The sequence below is a fragment of the Contarinia nasturtii genome, unplaced genomic scaffold, assembly GCF_009176525.2.
Source record: "Contarinia nasturtii isolate CC-2019 unplaced genomic scaffold, AAFC_CNas_1.1 Cnas_scaffold_350, whole genome shotgun sequence".
Taxonomy (NCBI): domain Eukaryota; kingdom Metazoa; phylum Arthropoda; class Insecta; order Diptera; family Cecidomyiidae; genus Contarinia; species Contarinia nasturtii.
Genome location: NW_022197705.1, coordinates 1,265,670 through 1,280,789, shown reverse-complemented (window position 1 = coordinate 1,280,789; position 15,120 = coordinate 1,265,670). Strand labels below are relative to the sequence as shown.

At 34.7% G+C, this 15,120-nt stretch overlaps 4 protein-coding genes across 4 annotated transcripts; 1 reads left to right on the top strand and 3 right to left on the bottom strand.

The window, feature by feature from the left end:
* The first annotated feature begins 211 nt into the window (after positions 1–211).
* LOC116338081 (NEDD8) lies at positions 212–992 on the top strand. The gene is made up of 3 exons (XM_031763137.1): positions 212–357; positions 537–667; positions 751–992. Exons 1-3 carry the CDS (start codon positions 340–342, stop codon positions 839–841), a joined length of 240 nt encoding a protein of 79 aa, XP_031618997.1. The 5' UTR covers positions 212–339; the 3' UTR covers positions 842–992.
* Positions 993–1,218: 226 nt separating this feature from the next.
* On the bottom strand, positions 1,219–6,380 carry LOC116338143 (histone-lysine N-methyltransferase eggless-like). The gene is made up of 6 exons (XM_031763227.1): positions 5,778–6,380; positions 3,600–5,473; positions 2,508–3,509; positions 2,115–2,439; positions 1,565–2,052; positions 1,219–1,496 (listed from the first exon to the last, which is right to left on the bottom strand). Exons 1-6 carry the CDS (start codon positions 6,241–6,243, stop codon positions 1,290–1,292), a joined length of 4,362 nt encoding a protein of 1,453 aa, XP_031619087.1. The 5' UTR covers positions 6,244–6,380; the 3' UTR covers positions 1,219–1,289.
* A 206-nt stretch (positions 6,381–6,586) lies between these two features.
* On the bottom strand, positions 6,587–11,457 carry LOC116338122 (nuclear pore complex protein Nup154). The gene is made up of 9 exons (XM_031763195.1): positions 11,189–11,457; positions 10,958–11,117; positions 10,807–10,883; positions 10,114–10,727; positions 9,246–10,039; positions 8,830–9,180; positions 8,639–8,767; positions 7,517–8,571; positions 6,587–7,432 (listed from the first exon to the last, which is right to left on the bottom strand). The coding sequence occupies exons 1-9, from the start codon at positions 11,297–11,299 to the stop codon at positions 6,713–6,715; spliced, it is 4,011 nt and encodes a 1,336-aa protein (XP_031619055.1). The 5' UTR covers positions 11,300–11,457; the 3' UTR covers positions 6,587–6,712.
* Positions 11,458–11,682: 225 nt separating this feature from the next.
* On the bottom strand, positions 11,683–13,562 carry LOC116338025 (protoheme IX farnesyltransferase, mitochondrial). Its single transcript, XM_031763051.1, has 5 exons — positions 13,263–13,562; positions 12,892–13,195; positions 12,434–12,805; positions 12,040–12,354; positions 11,683–11,971 (listed from the first exon to the last, which is right to left on the bottom strand). The coding sequence occupies exons 1-5, from the start codon at positions 13,326–13,328 to the stop codon at positions 11,763–11,765; spliced, it is 1,266 nt and encodes a 421-aa protein (XP_031618911.1). The 5' UTR covers positions 13,329–13,562; the 3' UTR covers positions 11,683–11,762.
* Between the last annotated feature and the right edge of the window lie 1,558 nt (positions 13,563–15,120).

The following is a 15,120-nucleotide window of genomic DNA, read 5'->3' as shown; positions in this document are numbered from 1 at the left end:
ATGAAAATATTTATTTTTTTCTCTAAATTATCATTATTTGCAGATTTCTTTGTATAATATTTCCTATGTTAATATAAAAACATATAGAATTACATTTCTAAATAAAATAAAATCTGGCATCTTGTTTTGGATTTTGTTAAATACCGCTTCTGTGCTATGAACCACACATAAGTTTCTTACTCATTTTTTCTCGCATTCAACTGTCATAAATAGCAATTGCTTTTCATTTACATTCAGATACAAACATTTCGTTTGGTGCGTTTCACAATTTCACACTTAAATTTGTAGCTATTTTATTTCTGATTATCACATTAAGAAAATTAAGATTTTATCTTAAAAATGTTGATCAAAGTGAAGGTAGTGTATACTTAAAGACATTTTCTAGATTAATATAAATATTTAGCAAATAGCATGATGACTTGTGATTTGTTGTATTGCGGCATATTTTTTCTCTCGATAATTTATCGATGTTGGAGTATGCCGCATACGCGCATAAGGAGCCCATTTTTATAAAATATGTTTGATTTGATTTTCAGACATTGACCGGCAAGGAAATCGAAATCGATATTGAGCCCACAGATAAAGTTGACCGCATCAAGGAGCGAGTGGAAGAAAAAGAAGGCATACCACCGCAACAACAACGTTTGATCTTTTCAGGAAAGCAAATGTAATTGTTTAGTTTCAACGTGATAAATCTGTTTGACGTAAGCTCTAGCATAATTTTCTTCATTCATTCCATGCGTTTTTTAGGAACGACGACAAAACTGCATCCGATTACAAGGTCCAAGGTGGTTCGGTTCTTCATTTAGTTCTGGCACTTCGTGGTGGATTGATCGATTGAAAAATTTATGATAATTCAAACAATATTCTTAACATAACCAAAATTTGTTGCGATATTTTTTGTTCGTAATCTAAGAGATATCGAGAGAGTACTGCGAAAATGTCAACATAAAGAAATCGTCAATAAACCATAAAAATTTATACGAAATACATATACTTAGTTTATTTGAATTTGTTTGAAATGGTCACAAAAATATAGCTCGAGCTGGCATAAAAGTCGCAAAATATCCGAAAAGGTTATTATTTTTTACACTTTTATTTAGTCATTTTTTTGGAAACCATTTATCTCTTTTTGTGACCGTCACTTCATTTTTCTTTGATATTTTTTCTCTTTTTTTATAAAGACGAAAATGTTATTTAAAAAAAAAACTACCAAAATCATTTCTTTCATTTAAATTTATTTCATTGCTAAAACATTAAATGACTGAAACTTTCTTGATAAAATGAAATTACAAAATGCGACCACGACATTTTTCATCGCCGCATTGACAAATCAACACTTTCCCGGGAACGCTTCCCACTTCGTAGTTATAATTCCAAGTGAGTTCAGTACCGGCCCGAATATGTGTAGATGCAAAAAATGCCACCCATGGAAATCTTAAATCATGCGTATCGACGAATACATTTTGCACGAATAGATTTGGCCCGCAAGAATGCTGTAAATAGACAAAATACAATGCTTTAATATTTGTGCATTCCAATTGATGTACTTGTTTACTCTTACATTAAAATATCTGCCGATGTTGCCAGCCTTTTTAGCATCCATAATGTAAACTGCTTCATTTTTTCCAAAGAATTTTCGAATTGATTTATTTTGATCATCGTCCGCATCTTCGTTCACAGGCATTGTGTTACTGGCCATAAAATTTTTCACCTGTCTTACATCGTCACCGTCCTCATCCGATGAACTGGTACGTTCTTTACGTTTCTCTGATTCTTTGGTTGTCGCGTGATCCGTCTTTTTGCGTTTATCGACCGAGTTTCGTGTACTGTATCGTCTACTTTCCGAATCTTCACTTGCAGTATAACTTCTGGCAACAAATTCGTCGTCACTGTCATCGTTACGCGTACGTAATGATTCCATTTCAACATCAAAATCTTCATCCTCTGATCCAGATGAATCATTTTCATCGTTAACAACATCTGGCTCATAACCTTCTTTCATGTTTTCAACAACTTCAATATAGTCAAGTTCAGCAAAATATTCATCACCTGTTGTAAAACGAAATTGTTTAATTAATAAATTGGCTAGGGTAATTGTAAAATTAATTAACCTAGATCTCCTCCAGCTTCGTTGGCCGCCGTTTCTGTTAATAAATTTCCAGCATAACAGCAGATGAAGCTGCCCTTTGGTACATCATTCAAACATCTGAGCCCCCAACCACGATTCACAGTCTTAAACACTTGCAATTTCAGTTGTATCGGATGCTGAACGACCCGATTAAGACAATTTGATTTACATTTGCATCGGCTATTACATTCATAAATTCCGGTTGGGACAGGTTCATTGAGCCTCTTATATTGATAACCAACATCTTCAATAGGTGTATCAGGATTTCCATATTTTATACCTTGTAACGTTAATTTCCAACATGCACACTAGATTTGTACAAAAAAAAATATTATTTTTTTTTATCACACTAGACTTTTTTTATTCTATTTTTTACCTTTTCTTTATCCAAACAGTCATCGGTACAATCGCAGCCACATAAGAAGTCTGAATCACAAATTAAACCGACGCCTTCAGTAGGTATGCGTTTAGCAGAATATGTACATGGTGGTGGCATGGTACTATCATAACAGTTGACCAATTGTACTGGCATTTTTTCAATTCCATCTGATAAATCTGGCTTTTTCATGACATATGATTCAATGACGTACTCAGCCAAACAATGGATCAATGGGTCAAATGTGAAATTGTCTACATTTAATTTACAATTGGTCAATCGCAAATATTTATGCATTTCGGGCATGTCACGAAGACGTCGCCCGCATGGAGCTTTGTAGACAACATATTTTTTATTGAATCTAGTCTTACAAATCTGACGTTCAAAACCAGACAGAAGTGGTTTCGATAATGGTGAATACGTGGTTAAATTGTGTTGAACCTCTATCAAACAGTTGGGCTTGCATCCGTGATTGATGTACTTTTTTACATCAATATGTTTTTTGGCTGTATAATATACAACTTTACCTTTTGGCTTGTCTTCATCTACATAGATTGTAGAGTTGTTCATGTGTGTTATTGTTGGTTTTGGTTGGGATACTGTACTTTTCTTTGCTACGGCACGTTTTTGTTCACGTTGCTTTTGTTGTGGTGTATCTCGTGCTGCCTGTGATGCGAATGTTCGTTGAATTGTTGCCGTTTTCGATGGTGGTGTCTTGGGTTGAGATTTTTCTTCAACCGGTGGCTCTGTTGATCGTTCTGGTTCTTTATCATCGTCAATTACGATATATTCAATAGTTGCTTCATGTCGATTTGTTGCAGACATTATTATATGATTGAGTTTCTTGTAGAGTGGGAAAAGACGTGTGGAGCCACGATAAATCCACTCATATCGTTTTGTCTCTTCAAAAAATACCTGAACTAAACTACCTTCCACCTTATTGACAATTGCATTGTACCACTTTCCATTCAGTTCCGTTTGAATCCGTTGTCCGGTTCGTACCTGTTTTTGATTTATGATATTAAAATTTAAATAAATAGAAAAAAGTTTACAACAAAATATTGTTTTTTTTTTTAAGAATTGTATACGAACCTGAACAATGGGACGCTTCTTTTTGCATTCCTTTACATAACCTTCAATGAATGTTTTTGCACCCGGCTCTTCAATTAGCTCCCAGACATTTTCGGTGTTTTCACAAACGACACGAATATTTTCATGATGCACATACTGTACCCATCCATCATCAAAAAAGACCAAATACCGCCAGTTTGTGTATAAACTCAGAGGTTCCGCAATAACGCCTGGCGAAAAGTTATTTTTGATTGGCAAAGATTTATCTCGGGAATTGCTGTCGGTATTATCAAACACAGCGATTACACGCGTTCCAATATTTAAGCGATAATCAGGAACCCGACCATACGCCAAATGTTTTCGTAAAACTGACTTGAAATTGGTGGAGTTTATTCGTTCTCGGCAGAATCTAACTGTGTATTCAGTTTGTCCATTTACTTCAATTTTATCGGTCACCTTGCAAGGTAGCCAGCGTGATGTAAGCTTAGCGCGAAATGTATAATAGAGTGTGTTGTATTCAATATCTGGGTGTTTTAAATCGCCTGGATAAGGCGGTGGATAACTATCATTGCATATTTGAGTGATTGACATTGTCGTGAGATCGAGTGATTGTATGTCTTCCGTAAGTGTGTGTTTCAAGCTGTATGTATTTTTGTATAGTTTATCTATTCGAGACTGTAAATCGTGCATTTCATTCATCATTTCGGAAAAGTTTTTTTCGTTGTTCTCAACAGTAGACCCCAAAATTTGACGATTCCAATCCATTTGTTGATCGATATCGACCTTTTCCAATGTTTCCTTTATAATAGTCTCCAAATTGTCTTCAATTAAAGCCAATGTCTCAGCGTCAAATGAATGATTATTTTCTGTACTATCATTTCGTCCATCGTCATCATCATCTTCTTCATCGCTGCTATCAATGATTTCAACTAACTCAGAATATTTGATATTTTTAAGGAAGAGCGGCTGTTTATCCTCCAATGCAGCACATAGTTCACCATATGAATCAACAACAGCATCGTAACATTCATCGCAAATAAACATAGTTTTTTTCGAACGTTTATTTAAATGAAAGTGATTAATAACGAATTCCGTTGCCTCGTGAAAAATTTCACTTTTCTTTGTACAATCAACATTCAAACATTCTTCACGCACTGGCATTTTCCCTTCTGATTTTACTGAATTCTCCAGTGGCTTCGACTCTTGTTCTTCTTGCCCTTGCACTTCTTTCTCTGGTATTTGTTCTGCTTCTGAAGATGAATCTCCATTGGTCGTGGCAGCTATAGACGTGGACATACTTTTTTCATTAGTTTCGAGTATTTTTTCTACATTTTCCGTCAATTTCAAAATGAAATCTTCGTCATTCGTAATGTTCGATTGTTCTTCTGTTTCGGCATCATTGATTTTGACTTCGTTTATATTGGTCATCTCATCGGCTCCTGCAAAAATCTCTTCATTTTCTTCCAAAAATTCTAAAATATTATCAAATTCTTCCATTGTAGAATCGTCTTCGAAATTGTTATTCGTCTTATCATTGCCTTGTTGAACTATAAGATTTTGATCTGTATTTTCAACAGTAACTGCAATAGCTTCATCGACTGGTTTTTCATTAGGTTCAGTGGTTGACGTTGCATCATTTGTATTTAGAACGATCTCATTATTATCATGCAGTTCGTCTAGTGTGTCTGTTTTCGGTGGTGGATTAGCATCCTTTTCTGAATCCGCTTCTGCTTCATTTAGTTTTTTGTCAACACCCTCCGAATTTTCAGCGACTTGGTTATCGTCCGTCGAATGAATGTTTTCTGGTGCACTGTCATGCATTACGATTGATTCCTCTTCTAGCAGTATGTTCAGATTCTCATTGACAGACAATAAACCATCTTGCTCGATAGTTTCTAGAGGAAATTTTTGAAAATTTGTTAAGTTGCAATATTTGTCACATACAATGTTGATATAGATATTTCGTAAATAGCACCTATTCAACGTGTATGCTGAATATAACAATGGTGTCATTGTATGAAATGAATATTTTAAGAAAAAAGCAAAAAATATCGCAGCCATGAATACAAACATTTTAAATCATTTCAAACAATGGCACAACGCCTGAGGTGAGAGATGCATTAAATTGAGTGCACTATTTACGAAATATCTGTAGATATCTATTTACATTGTATAATTTGTTAAAACATTTTAACTTACCAATTTTTTCATCAATGAGCGGTGTTCCACCATCGATTCGATGATTTTCTTCCTCATCTGCATGCGATTGAGCTTCGCAAAATTCATCACTGCTCGCAACAACATCCGATTCAGCATGCACACTTTCGAGTATTTCATCAATATTCATTGGCTCTTCATCACATTTATCATGCACGGATTCACTGTCAGTTGCATCGGGTGTATGAAAAATATCATTTAATTCATTTCCACCTTTTACTGCAGTGATTTTGTTTTCTTCCACTGCTACTTCGATCGATATACTGTCTCCACAATTCGGTTTTACCAATGCAATTTTTTCATTTGTGTCGTCCATGGAACAGCTTGCTATCTCTTCATTTCCATTGTTTGACACCTTTGGATTTAACTCTTTTTCTGTATCAATAATTAATGCATTTTCCTCATTAGATTCACATGCTTGCATCTCCCCTGCTTTAACTGATTCCATCTCCTATTTTCACTTGATTTAACTAACAGAATAAAATTTACAACTCAATGGAAGTTATGCTTAAAATATATTTAAAAATAAATTCAATTACTCTCAACCGAATTTATAGGTCAATCACCGTAAAAAGATAAAATATTAATAAAAAAGAAAGGGTAGCTTGCCGCAAATACATATGTTTTGTATACAACCTAATGCTATAATTGACAAATACGTATCCGCCATTTTGGTATTACCAGATTTACAATTTATATCATTTGGACCGCAACATTCAAAAGAAGTCCTTTTTAAATAGTTAAATGAACAATTATTATCGAAAGAATTTTAAATAAAATAGAATATTGAACTTGTTTTTTTAGAAAAAAAAATCAATTACTTTATTTCCATTTCATTTATCTTAAGCAATATAAAACACAAAATGTATCTCGAAAAATACGTTAATTTATGTAGGTATGTATGTGTGTGTGTGTGTCTAGTATAAGACTCGTTTAAGCTTTGCTTCGATTTCATGGAGTTTGTTTTGCATGATTTCGGTGTTTGGTTTTGGATAAAGTAGATTGCGGCATGCCGATATTAATTCATGAGCTTTAGCCACAATACGAGTTCTGCCACGAATTGGAATCAAATGTGATTGTGTCGTCAACATGTCTACCAAACGTGTTGTTGATTCAACCAAATGCCATTCATTTCCTTCATTCAACCATATTCTCTCGTTAACCGAAATCATTCGAGCATATATGTCGAGCAGTAAATCAGCGTCAATATTTAATGAATTGATGAGCGTTTCGGGAACTGGTGATGGACTCAAACGTAATTTGCAAGCTCGTAGTTCTATCTCGTGTACCAAAAATGCGAGTGGGAAACAATGACCACCTGTTCCATATTCCTTTGAAAGAAGTTGCATTTTTAGTAGCAAACGTGTCATTTTCTCCTCATTTGATCCGGGGTTTTCAAGTTCTTTATTGATTATTTCCGTCCAAACTGATTCAATCAACAACGGATCGTTGTGATGTGAACAATGCAAAATTTTCAATTTACATTCGCTCAAATCGAAGCGCTCAACAAAATCAGCATAAAGTTCATTAATATCGTATAATTGATAGTTAAGATTTTGGCACGCATTTTGTGCATCGTGTTTATTCACACCGGACAGTGCATCGAGAATCATTTTTTGAACACGTGCGATTTCCAACTGTAAAATGAAAACAAAAAGAACATGTACATATTTCTGCTATTTGTAAACTATCAGAACTGTGTTTTTTTTTTCGTCACTTACTTTGTCTTCGATATCGATGAGTGTGACTCCATTAGTGGCTGAATAACCATTCGATTCGCTTCGCATGCACATGACGGCTCGGGCCAAATATTCGATTCGTTCGGTCAATTGTAGTTCGCTGTTTGGTGATGATGCCAATTTAACTAAGATTTTCGTTGCAGCCGAATGTTGACCATTGCGCTCATAGAATTTCCACAACAAATCGGCCAATTTGATGTTTTGTGGTGATTTGAGTACTGAACGAACCAAAAACTCTCCCAACGTTGGTTCCGAAATGTTAAGCAGCTCAGAAAGAAAGTTGTAGGACAGAAGCCATTCATAAATGGAAACATGAAGCAGGGGATCTGATGTTTGTAATGCTAGAGCAACTGTTTCGAGAACATTGTTGTTCAATGTATTATCAACTTGAGCCAATAATGGTTGATTTTGTTGGGCATTCTGTTTTTGTATACTTTGTGTGTGATAAATTTGATCAAGCATTACTTTGATCGATTTGTAATAATTCATTCGTGTAGTGTAAGCGGCATATCCTTCTTGATCTTCAATTGGTTCGTTGTTATTGTAAAAATGTAAAGCAGCATTATTTGGATCTTTCTTCGATGCACAAACTGCACACAGTTCAATCACACCTTGATAGTAGTTGGCCGCTGTAAATTGTTGGCAAATATTTGTCAATGGTAAATCTGGTGCTGCGTCTTTACACAATTGTAAGGCCATGTACAAATTATTTTGTCGTTCTTCCTCATCGGCGCATGATTTGGAAAGCATCAAAATTTCGGTTGCTTTATAAAGAACAGCATCTTCGTGTCGGTACAGTGTAGAACAAACATCGCGTAATTTGGATGAAATTGAGCTGACTGTTGAATTGTCATTCAAATATGAATTGAGCAAAGAGACAATAAACAAAGAACATGTATCGGTGCGTGAAAGTATTAAATCACGAAATGTACTGGCCGACAGTGAGATTTGTTCATCCTTTGGTAATGCTTGGAATAGTAAATTAAATTGATGTTCACACAAAATCTTCCAAAGTGCAATCACTTCACACGTATGTTCTGAAATATAAATGAATCTCGCATTAGAAATTATTTTTGAATGAAAAGATTTGATAGCAAAACTAACTGATGAACAGCGATAATGCATTTATTGAACGTTTTTCATCATCAACCATGGCCTGTTCCAATGGATTCTTTTGCTGCATCATTGACGTTTGGCCATATTCACTGTTTATTGCACTCGCCGATGAAATATCTATCGGAAATATTAAAATTGATTATTCTAATTTTAAATTTTTTTTAATGTGATCGTTGTACCTGAGTAATTATTTAGTGGCGTATCTTCAAGGAAGGCTTTCAGTGCATACAATTCATGTAAAATTTCCGAACAATTCTCGTGTGTCAATGACGACACGCCATCAGTGGAGACAATACACTTTTTCTTCCAAATCGGACGCAGCAAGCGAATCAAGTACAGATATAGACCAGTATGTTTTGGCGAATATTTGATGTCTTGCTGTTGTTGGACTGCAAATGGTTGCGGTTGTTGAGTTTGTGTTCTTTCACTCAAATTCCTAGATATGGGGCTGAATGCAATACCCGACATTTGCTGTTGTCCCATTGGATATGGTGTTGAAACCATTATATTTGGATTTCCACCTTGTGTTTCTGTAAAAAATAAGGTTTTAAAGCACTGCTAGAAAATAAGTAAAAATATAAAAAATTTATGTTACCATTAAATGTGCTGTAAAGTTGATTTCGATTAGCTAATTGTGGTTCACCGCCATATAGAATGAATGCTTGTGTTGCCCACAGACCGATTTCAGTGCCTCTGTACGCTTCCATGCATGCAATAAGTAGAGCTGATAAGCAAGCTTGTGATTCGGACTGAACTTGAAAATAGTTTTTAATGGCATCATGATGTGGACCATGACACACCGTCAAAAGTTGCATGAGAAGTCCCATTGGTTTTATCAGCGCCACAATGTAGGCTCCTTGGTTTGTAAGTAGAACAATTTTTGTATTCGTTCGATCATTTTTCAATGGCATATTCAAGGATTTTTCATTATTGGGCGTTATTATCTCTGCAATGGCCCAAACCTGTCCGTCTAATGGTAAAACAGTTGACGATTCTGCTAAATATGGCCGCATTGGAAATGGCTCTGAACTCAATGACCACAATAAATCTTGATCCTGTTGTGCAGACGACACCATCAACACTGTGCCATTGCTATGGTATGAGGAATGAACAAGTTTTGGTTTTCCACTCGTTGCGGTGGCTGTATACCCTGGTGGTAAACGAACATGTTGCAAATACAAGTTGTTTGGTTGTGTATTATCCCCAAGTCTTTCGCCGCCTGGTAAATTCGCAAATTGTTGTGCATTGGACACATCAAGTAATGAAACTGTTGAAAAATACAATCGAACACCTGACTGGGTCACTGCAATTAAGTGTAAATTCAAACAGTCTTGCGATTTCAGGGCACTTATCGATACTATTGGTTTGAATACTGTTGCATCAACGGTTCTGAAAAAAACAACAACAACAAAAAAATTTATATTATTAATTTAAAAAAATAGATGTTGAGCTTGTGTGTTTACTTTAAAACAGCGCTTGCTTGATGTACGATATCATTTTGTGAGATACGTGCAATACGTCGAATCGAATTCACATCTGCACCAATATACCAAGCTTCAATTGCACCTTTTTCAGTTAATGCATACAGCAATTGTCGAGTTGAGTCGACTACAATTTTCGCAATCGAATCATCTTCCGAGAAGAATTTCAGAAATCCAGGAACAATGTAGGACACAACACTTTGCGAATGGTTGATTTTTTTGCAACGTTTGCCAAACCAACTTGGCTCGTTTTGATATGAAATTTCATATAAGTTACCATCACGTCCACCCAAAAAGATACGTGAATCATCTGTCCCAACAATTGTGGTGATGGCAACATTGTCTGTGCTCAAAATGAAAATTGGTTTGTTCATCAATTGCATCTCATCGTATGGGTTTGATGAACCCAACGAAATTGTCTGATCGCCGAATGTTACGCCCAAAATCACAATTTCAACTGGCGTCGTTAAAACTAGTAGATATTTTACATCTGATACAAATACACCGGCTTTTGGTTTCACTAAACCAACGCTAACAATTAAATCAGTCAGTCCATCGTAATAAGCAACATCACGACCATGTTCATAACTCCAAATCTGTTGGACAATTGTAAAAATTGTTTTCGATAAAGTGGATTTTATCAGTTCTAAAATCAGAATTCAAAAACAAACATACGTATATATCCGAGTCAATTGTCAACCAAGCCCGTCCGATTTCCGAAAAAAGCCCCATCATACAATGACATTTGATATCTATGTTCGGTGAAATGTGAAAAAAAATAATGCAATGAGATCGAAAGAAAAAACACAAATACAAATCCACATACTCCTGAAATGTTCCATAATTTCGGGTGGAATTGGAATTTTGCTGACTAACTCCAGTTGATTAAGGTTATTCAACCCCAAAGTCAAATTCGATAAATTTTGATAATCATATTCGCTAAGACCACTCGCAGTAGCCATATGATGTTGACTTATGCCTGTAACCTGCCACAAACAATTAACAAACAAGAATACAATACAACATTTCAAAAGAAAATAGATAATAAAATACGAACTTCAACTAAACTGGGTGCTGAACTGTCTATTAAATCATGTTTGTCTAGCGTATTTCCAGCGTATTCTATCATGTCCATGTGCTGGTCGAGGGTAATTTCGAATAAATTCATTTTGATGAATCACTTTTTTTCAAGAAATCACGCAACAAAATGAAAGGAAAAAGTAACAAAATAATCCAACAAACGTATGCACAGTACGGTATTTTTTCACCTTTGGTTCAAATAGTGCGTTATTGTTTGGCAGACGTTTATGTGAAATGAAATATACAAACGATGGCATCGGTAAAATGACATTTGAGGTTATGCGCAATTTTGGCGGTGTAATTTCGGTTCGACAGTGTTGCCAGCGCAAATCGTTCGTGTTGACAGGTTCAATCTGCTTTGGAAGACTGTTTATATAACACCAAAAAAAATTGTATGAATATGTTTGAAAATTGAATAATTTGTTCTTTATCTTTATTTCCATCTTTTTTTTTCTTCAAAAACACAATCGGTCTCAGAAAAAGGCTTTTTTCTTCAAATATATACTACAATTGCTTTATTTTAAAAACCTATTCTATAAGTGATAATCTATTTACAGAATAGCTTTTATCGTTGGTGCAATCATGGCTGATGCATCAGTTGCTAATGGTGCTGCAGTTAATTTTCCTATAGTCTCTTTCTTGCTTATCCATTCTTTCTTATTTACAAAGAACAATATCATTAAAACTGGTAGTTGAATCAATGAGAATCGAAACAATTTCCGTGAACTTCCACTGTCAGATTTTTGATAAAATTTGTAAGCTGAAATCAAATAACATATAAATGCGTTAAATTCATAAATTGTGGTTGTCTGCTGATGTTTTCTTTACCTAAGTAAATAAAGTACGCATTTAACGGCAGCATTTCTAGAGCAAACCAAATATTGGTTACATCAAGTACTGGAGCCAATGCTGAGAAAACACTCAATGCGACCGTATGCCTCAATGCTGTTCGCCGACAGAGTGCTGGATCTGTGACCGCCATCATTCTGTATCCAGCTCTTGAATAATCCGGTCTTAAATTCCACGAAAGTGCATTAAAGTGAGGAAATTGCCATGAGTAAAGCAACGCTGCCAATAGAAAACAACCAGGCTCAAACGCACCACTACAACCAACCCAGCCGATGACTGGAGGTATTGCGCCCACTAAAAAACATGAACATTTGTTTGATTCTCGATTCACACGAGCAATTTTATGCGAGGCTTGTTCACAAACTACTCTTACCGACAGATCCCACCCATGTATTTAAAATACTAAATCGCTTCATTGGCGTATAAACTGAGGTATATAGAAACAAATTGCCTGCCCCTAGTGCGGCTGCATATCCATTCACTCCAAAATATAACAGACCACTTCCAATTAAAGCCGATGCAATTGCGAAATTGATTGAATGCAACGGTGTCAGTTGCCCTCTGACGAGAACTCGATTTTTCGTTCGTGCCATTTGGGCATCGAATGGAACTTCATGGTACTGATTTACAGCATTCGCCGCAGCTGAACATAGACCAGTGCCCACTGTGCAGTACAGAAACGTGGATGGATCGAATGGAGCGGGAGCTATTCCATATCCCACCATTGTCGTTATAACGACCAAAGCTAAAATGTTACATAACAAAAAAAAACTTTGTCACTCGTTCATGATGTATTTGCCAATAATTCTAGTGACCAATAACAAAACTTACTGGTTAAACGAATTTTCGATAGCATCAAATATTGATTTATCAACTTCGATGAGTCACTTAGTGGTGTTGGTTCCCAGTTGATGATCGGTTTCTTCTGTTCAACCACCGCTGCATTTTGAACGATATTTGGTATTTCTTGTGCAATAGTTTCCACACGAATTTCGTCAAAGCTCACCGTTTTCAATGTGTGCAATTGATCTGATGAATATTTTTCATTTCCACCATATTTGTGATGCGGCTTAAGATCATCAATCGCTTTCGGTTCGGTTGCCAGAACTTTTTTGGGCAATTGTTTCGTTGAATACTGGTTGGATGAATTAAATTTAATAGAATAAATGTTTCCTTCGGAAAATAGTTGTACTTTTAGTTACCAAAATTGATCTAATCAAGGTGCTTTTATTATGTTGCAAACTACCATTTAGAACAAATCTAAACATTTTCTTTGATATTTTAACAATTATAATTGGTTTTGAAAGCAAATTTTTGATGACATTTTCTCACATTGGTTACTCTTTGTACTAGATACTACAAATTTTTCAAGTCAAACTAAAAGCGATTAAGTCGCTTCTAATAAGGATTTTCTTCAAATTTTCGTCAAACAAAACTCTCTTTTCGATTCACTTTTATCCGATTTACATCACAACTATGTGAGACGTAATTTGACAGCTATACCGTGGACATGCGTTTTGTTCTTTTGACATTCCACTCACATTCAATGTCATATGAAATAAAGACAGGGTTTGTTCCGCAAATATACAAATATGAACCGCATCACAAGTCAAATTCAAAAAGAATAGAATTTTATTTACTTTTACTAACTCAAGAGATTTGGAAAAGTAACAAATATTATCATTGAATTGATTCTAACATTTTACTGTTGATATTCGAATAAAATCAAATATTTACGTTTAACTCATATTTACTGATGGCGCAAGCAGTTAAAACGAATGTCATGCAGTAAGCTAACTAATAGTTGATAAAAAAAGAAGAAACGCGGCATCTCCATCTTCAGAATAGCAACGGCTCACGTAATTTTTTTGAATTTTCAGTGGTTCTTTTATCATTGTTCAATTAACATGTTTACATTTGAAGTTAAATGGTTAGCTTGAATTAAACTAATAAATTGGGAAATAAATATTCGTTTGAAAATTATGAATTTCATTATTTTCAAAATTTATTTTATTTGAATGTTCTAGAAACTTACTAACATTCTCTCTATACAGGTATCATTTACGATTAACTTCCAGTATATCGATCGGAAGATAAAAATGATTATGAGTTTGCATCATTTTGGTCACAGAATGATTCACAACATATTGACTCAATAGTAAAACTTTGGTCTAAAAGTGATATCATTTTTAATCATTTTATAGCTGAAATAGGAGTTTTCCCGAAGTTAGGGCAGTTATTAGTAAACGATAAATCTTTCAATGTTTTGCTTGTAAATATTCGTTTGAAATTCAAACTTTGAATATACCGTCATTTCTGGAATGGATGTGAAATTGGAGATATGTACACACACGTGTGAAAGTGGATACGATCAGTCCAACGGATACTTTTTGTTTTATCGAATTGAAATTATCAATTTTGAAATATTTTTGCATTCTAAATCTATGAATTACAACAGAACTCGTAATTCTGCCAGTAAAACAAACGACAACCAAAAGATTTACAAAAGCAAGAAATATACAAAAAAGTTATTTTCAAATATTTACATTGGGCTGATATTTACTGATGTCGCAAACAGTTAAAACGAATGTCAAGCAGTAATCTAACAAATATTTGATGACAAAGAACAAACGCGGCTTCTCCATCTTCACAGTAGCCGCGACTCGCGTGAGTTTGCGTGAGTTTTTTTTTTCATTTTCGGCGGTTCTTTCTATTCAAACTTACCATATTTACACTTGATTTTAAATGGATTTAAAGAAGTTTAAACTTGTGACCGCATAAAAGAATTGACGCAATATACAAAGCAGAAAATATACTTAATATGCAGGTAAAACGAAATATTTCGATTTCATTGTTTACGATTTTAATCGTCATTGAATTAATATGATCCATTTGCAATTTTATAAGATTATCAGAACGAAATTACTGATCGGTATACTTTTTTGTTTACCAATTTTAAAAGTGTATTGGAAATGGTTTAATCTTGTATAGCTAAAATCAAATAAAACCCATTTAGTATGTTTTATCTTACCAAACTTCGTGAAGATTAATATAAATCTT

Coding starts and splice junctions, on each gene's coding strand:
- LOC116338081 (XM_031763137.1), top strand. Junction 668..750: donor ATCTTTTCAGGAAAGCAAAT/GTAATTGTTTAG, acceptor TGCGTTTTTTAG/GAACGACGACAAAACTGCAT.
- LOC116338143 (XM_031763227.1), bottom strand. CDS start 6,243: ATGGAATCAGTTAAAGCAGGGGAGATGCAAGCATGTGAATCTAATGAG. Junction 5,474..5,777: donor GCTCATTGATGAAAAAATTG/GTAAGTTAAAAT, acceptor AATTTCCTCTAG/AAACTATCGAGCAAGATGGT. Junction 1,497..1,564: donor ACATCGGCAGATATTTTAAT/GTAAGAGTAAAC, acceptor GTCTATTTACAG/CATTCTTGCGGGCCAAATCT.
- LOC116338122 (XM_031763195.1), bottom strand. CDS start 11,299: ATGAATTTATTCGAAATTACCCTCGACCAGCACATGGACATGATAGAA. Junction 10,884..10,957: donor AATTATGGAACATTTCAGGA/GTATGTGGATTT, acceptor CACCGAACATAG/ATATCAAATGTCATTGTATG. Junction 10,728..10,806: donor CAATTGACTCGGATATATAC/GTATGTTTGTTT, acceptor ATTGTCCAACAG/ATTTGGAGTTATGAACATGG.
- LOC116338025 (XM_031763051.1), bottom strand. CDS start 13,328: ATGTTTAGATTTGTTCTAAATGGTAGTTTGCAACATAATAAAAGCACC. Junction 13,196..13,262: donor CCTTGATTAGATCAATTTTG/GTAACTAAAAGT, acceptor TCATCCAACCAG/TATTCAACGAAACAATTGCC. Junction 12,355..12,433: donor TACATGGGTGGGATCTGTCG/GTAAGAGTAGTT, acceptor CATGTTTTTTAG/TGGGCGCAATACCTCCAGTC.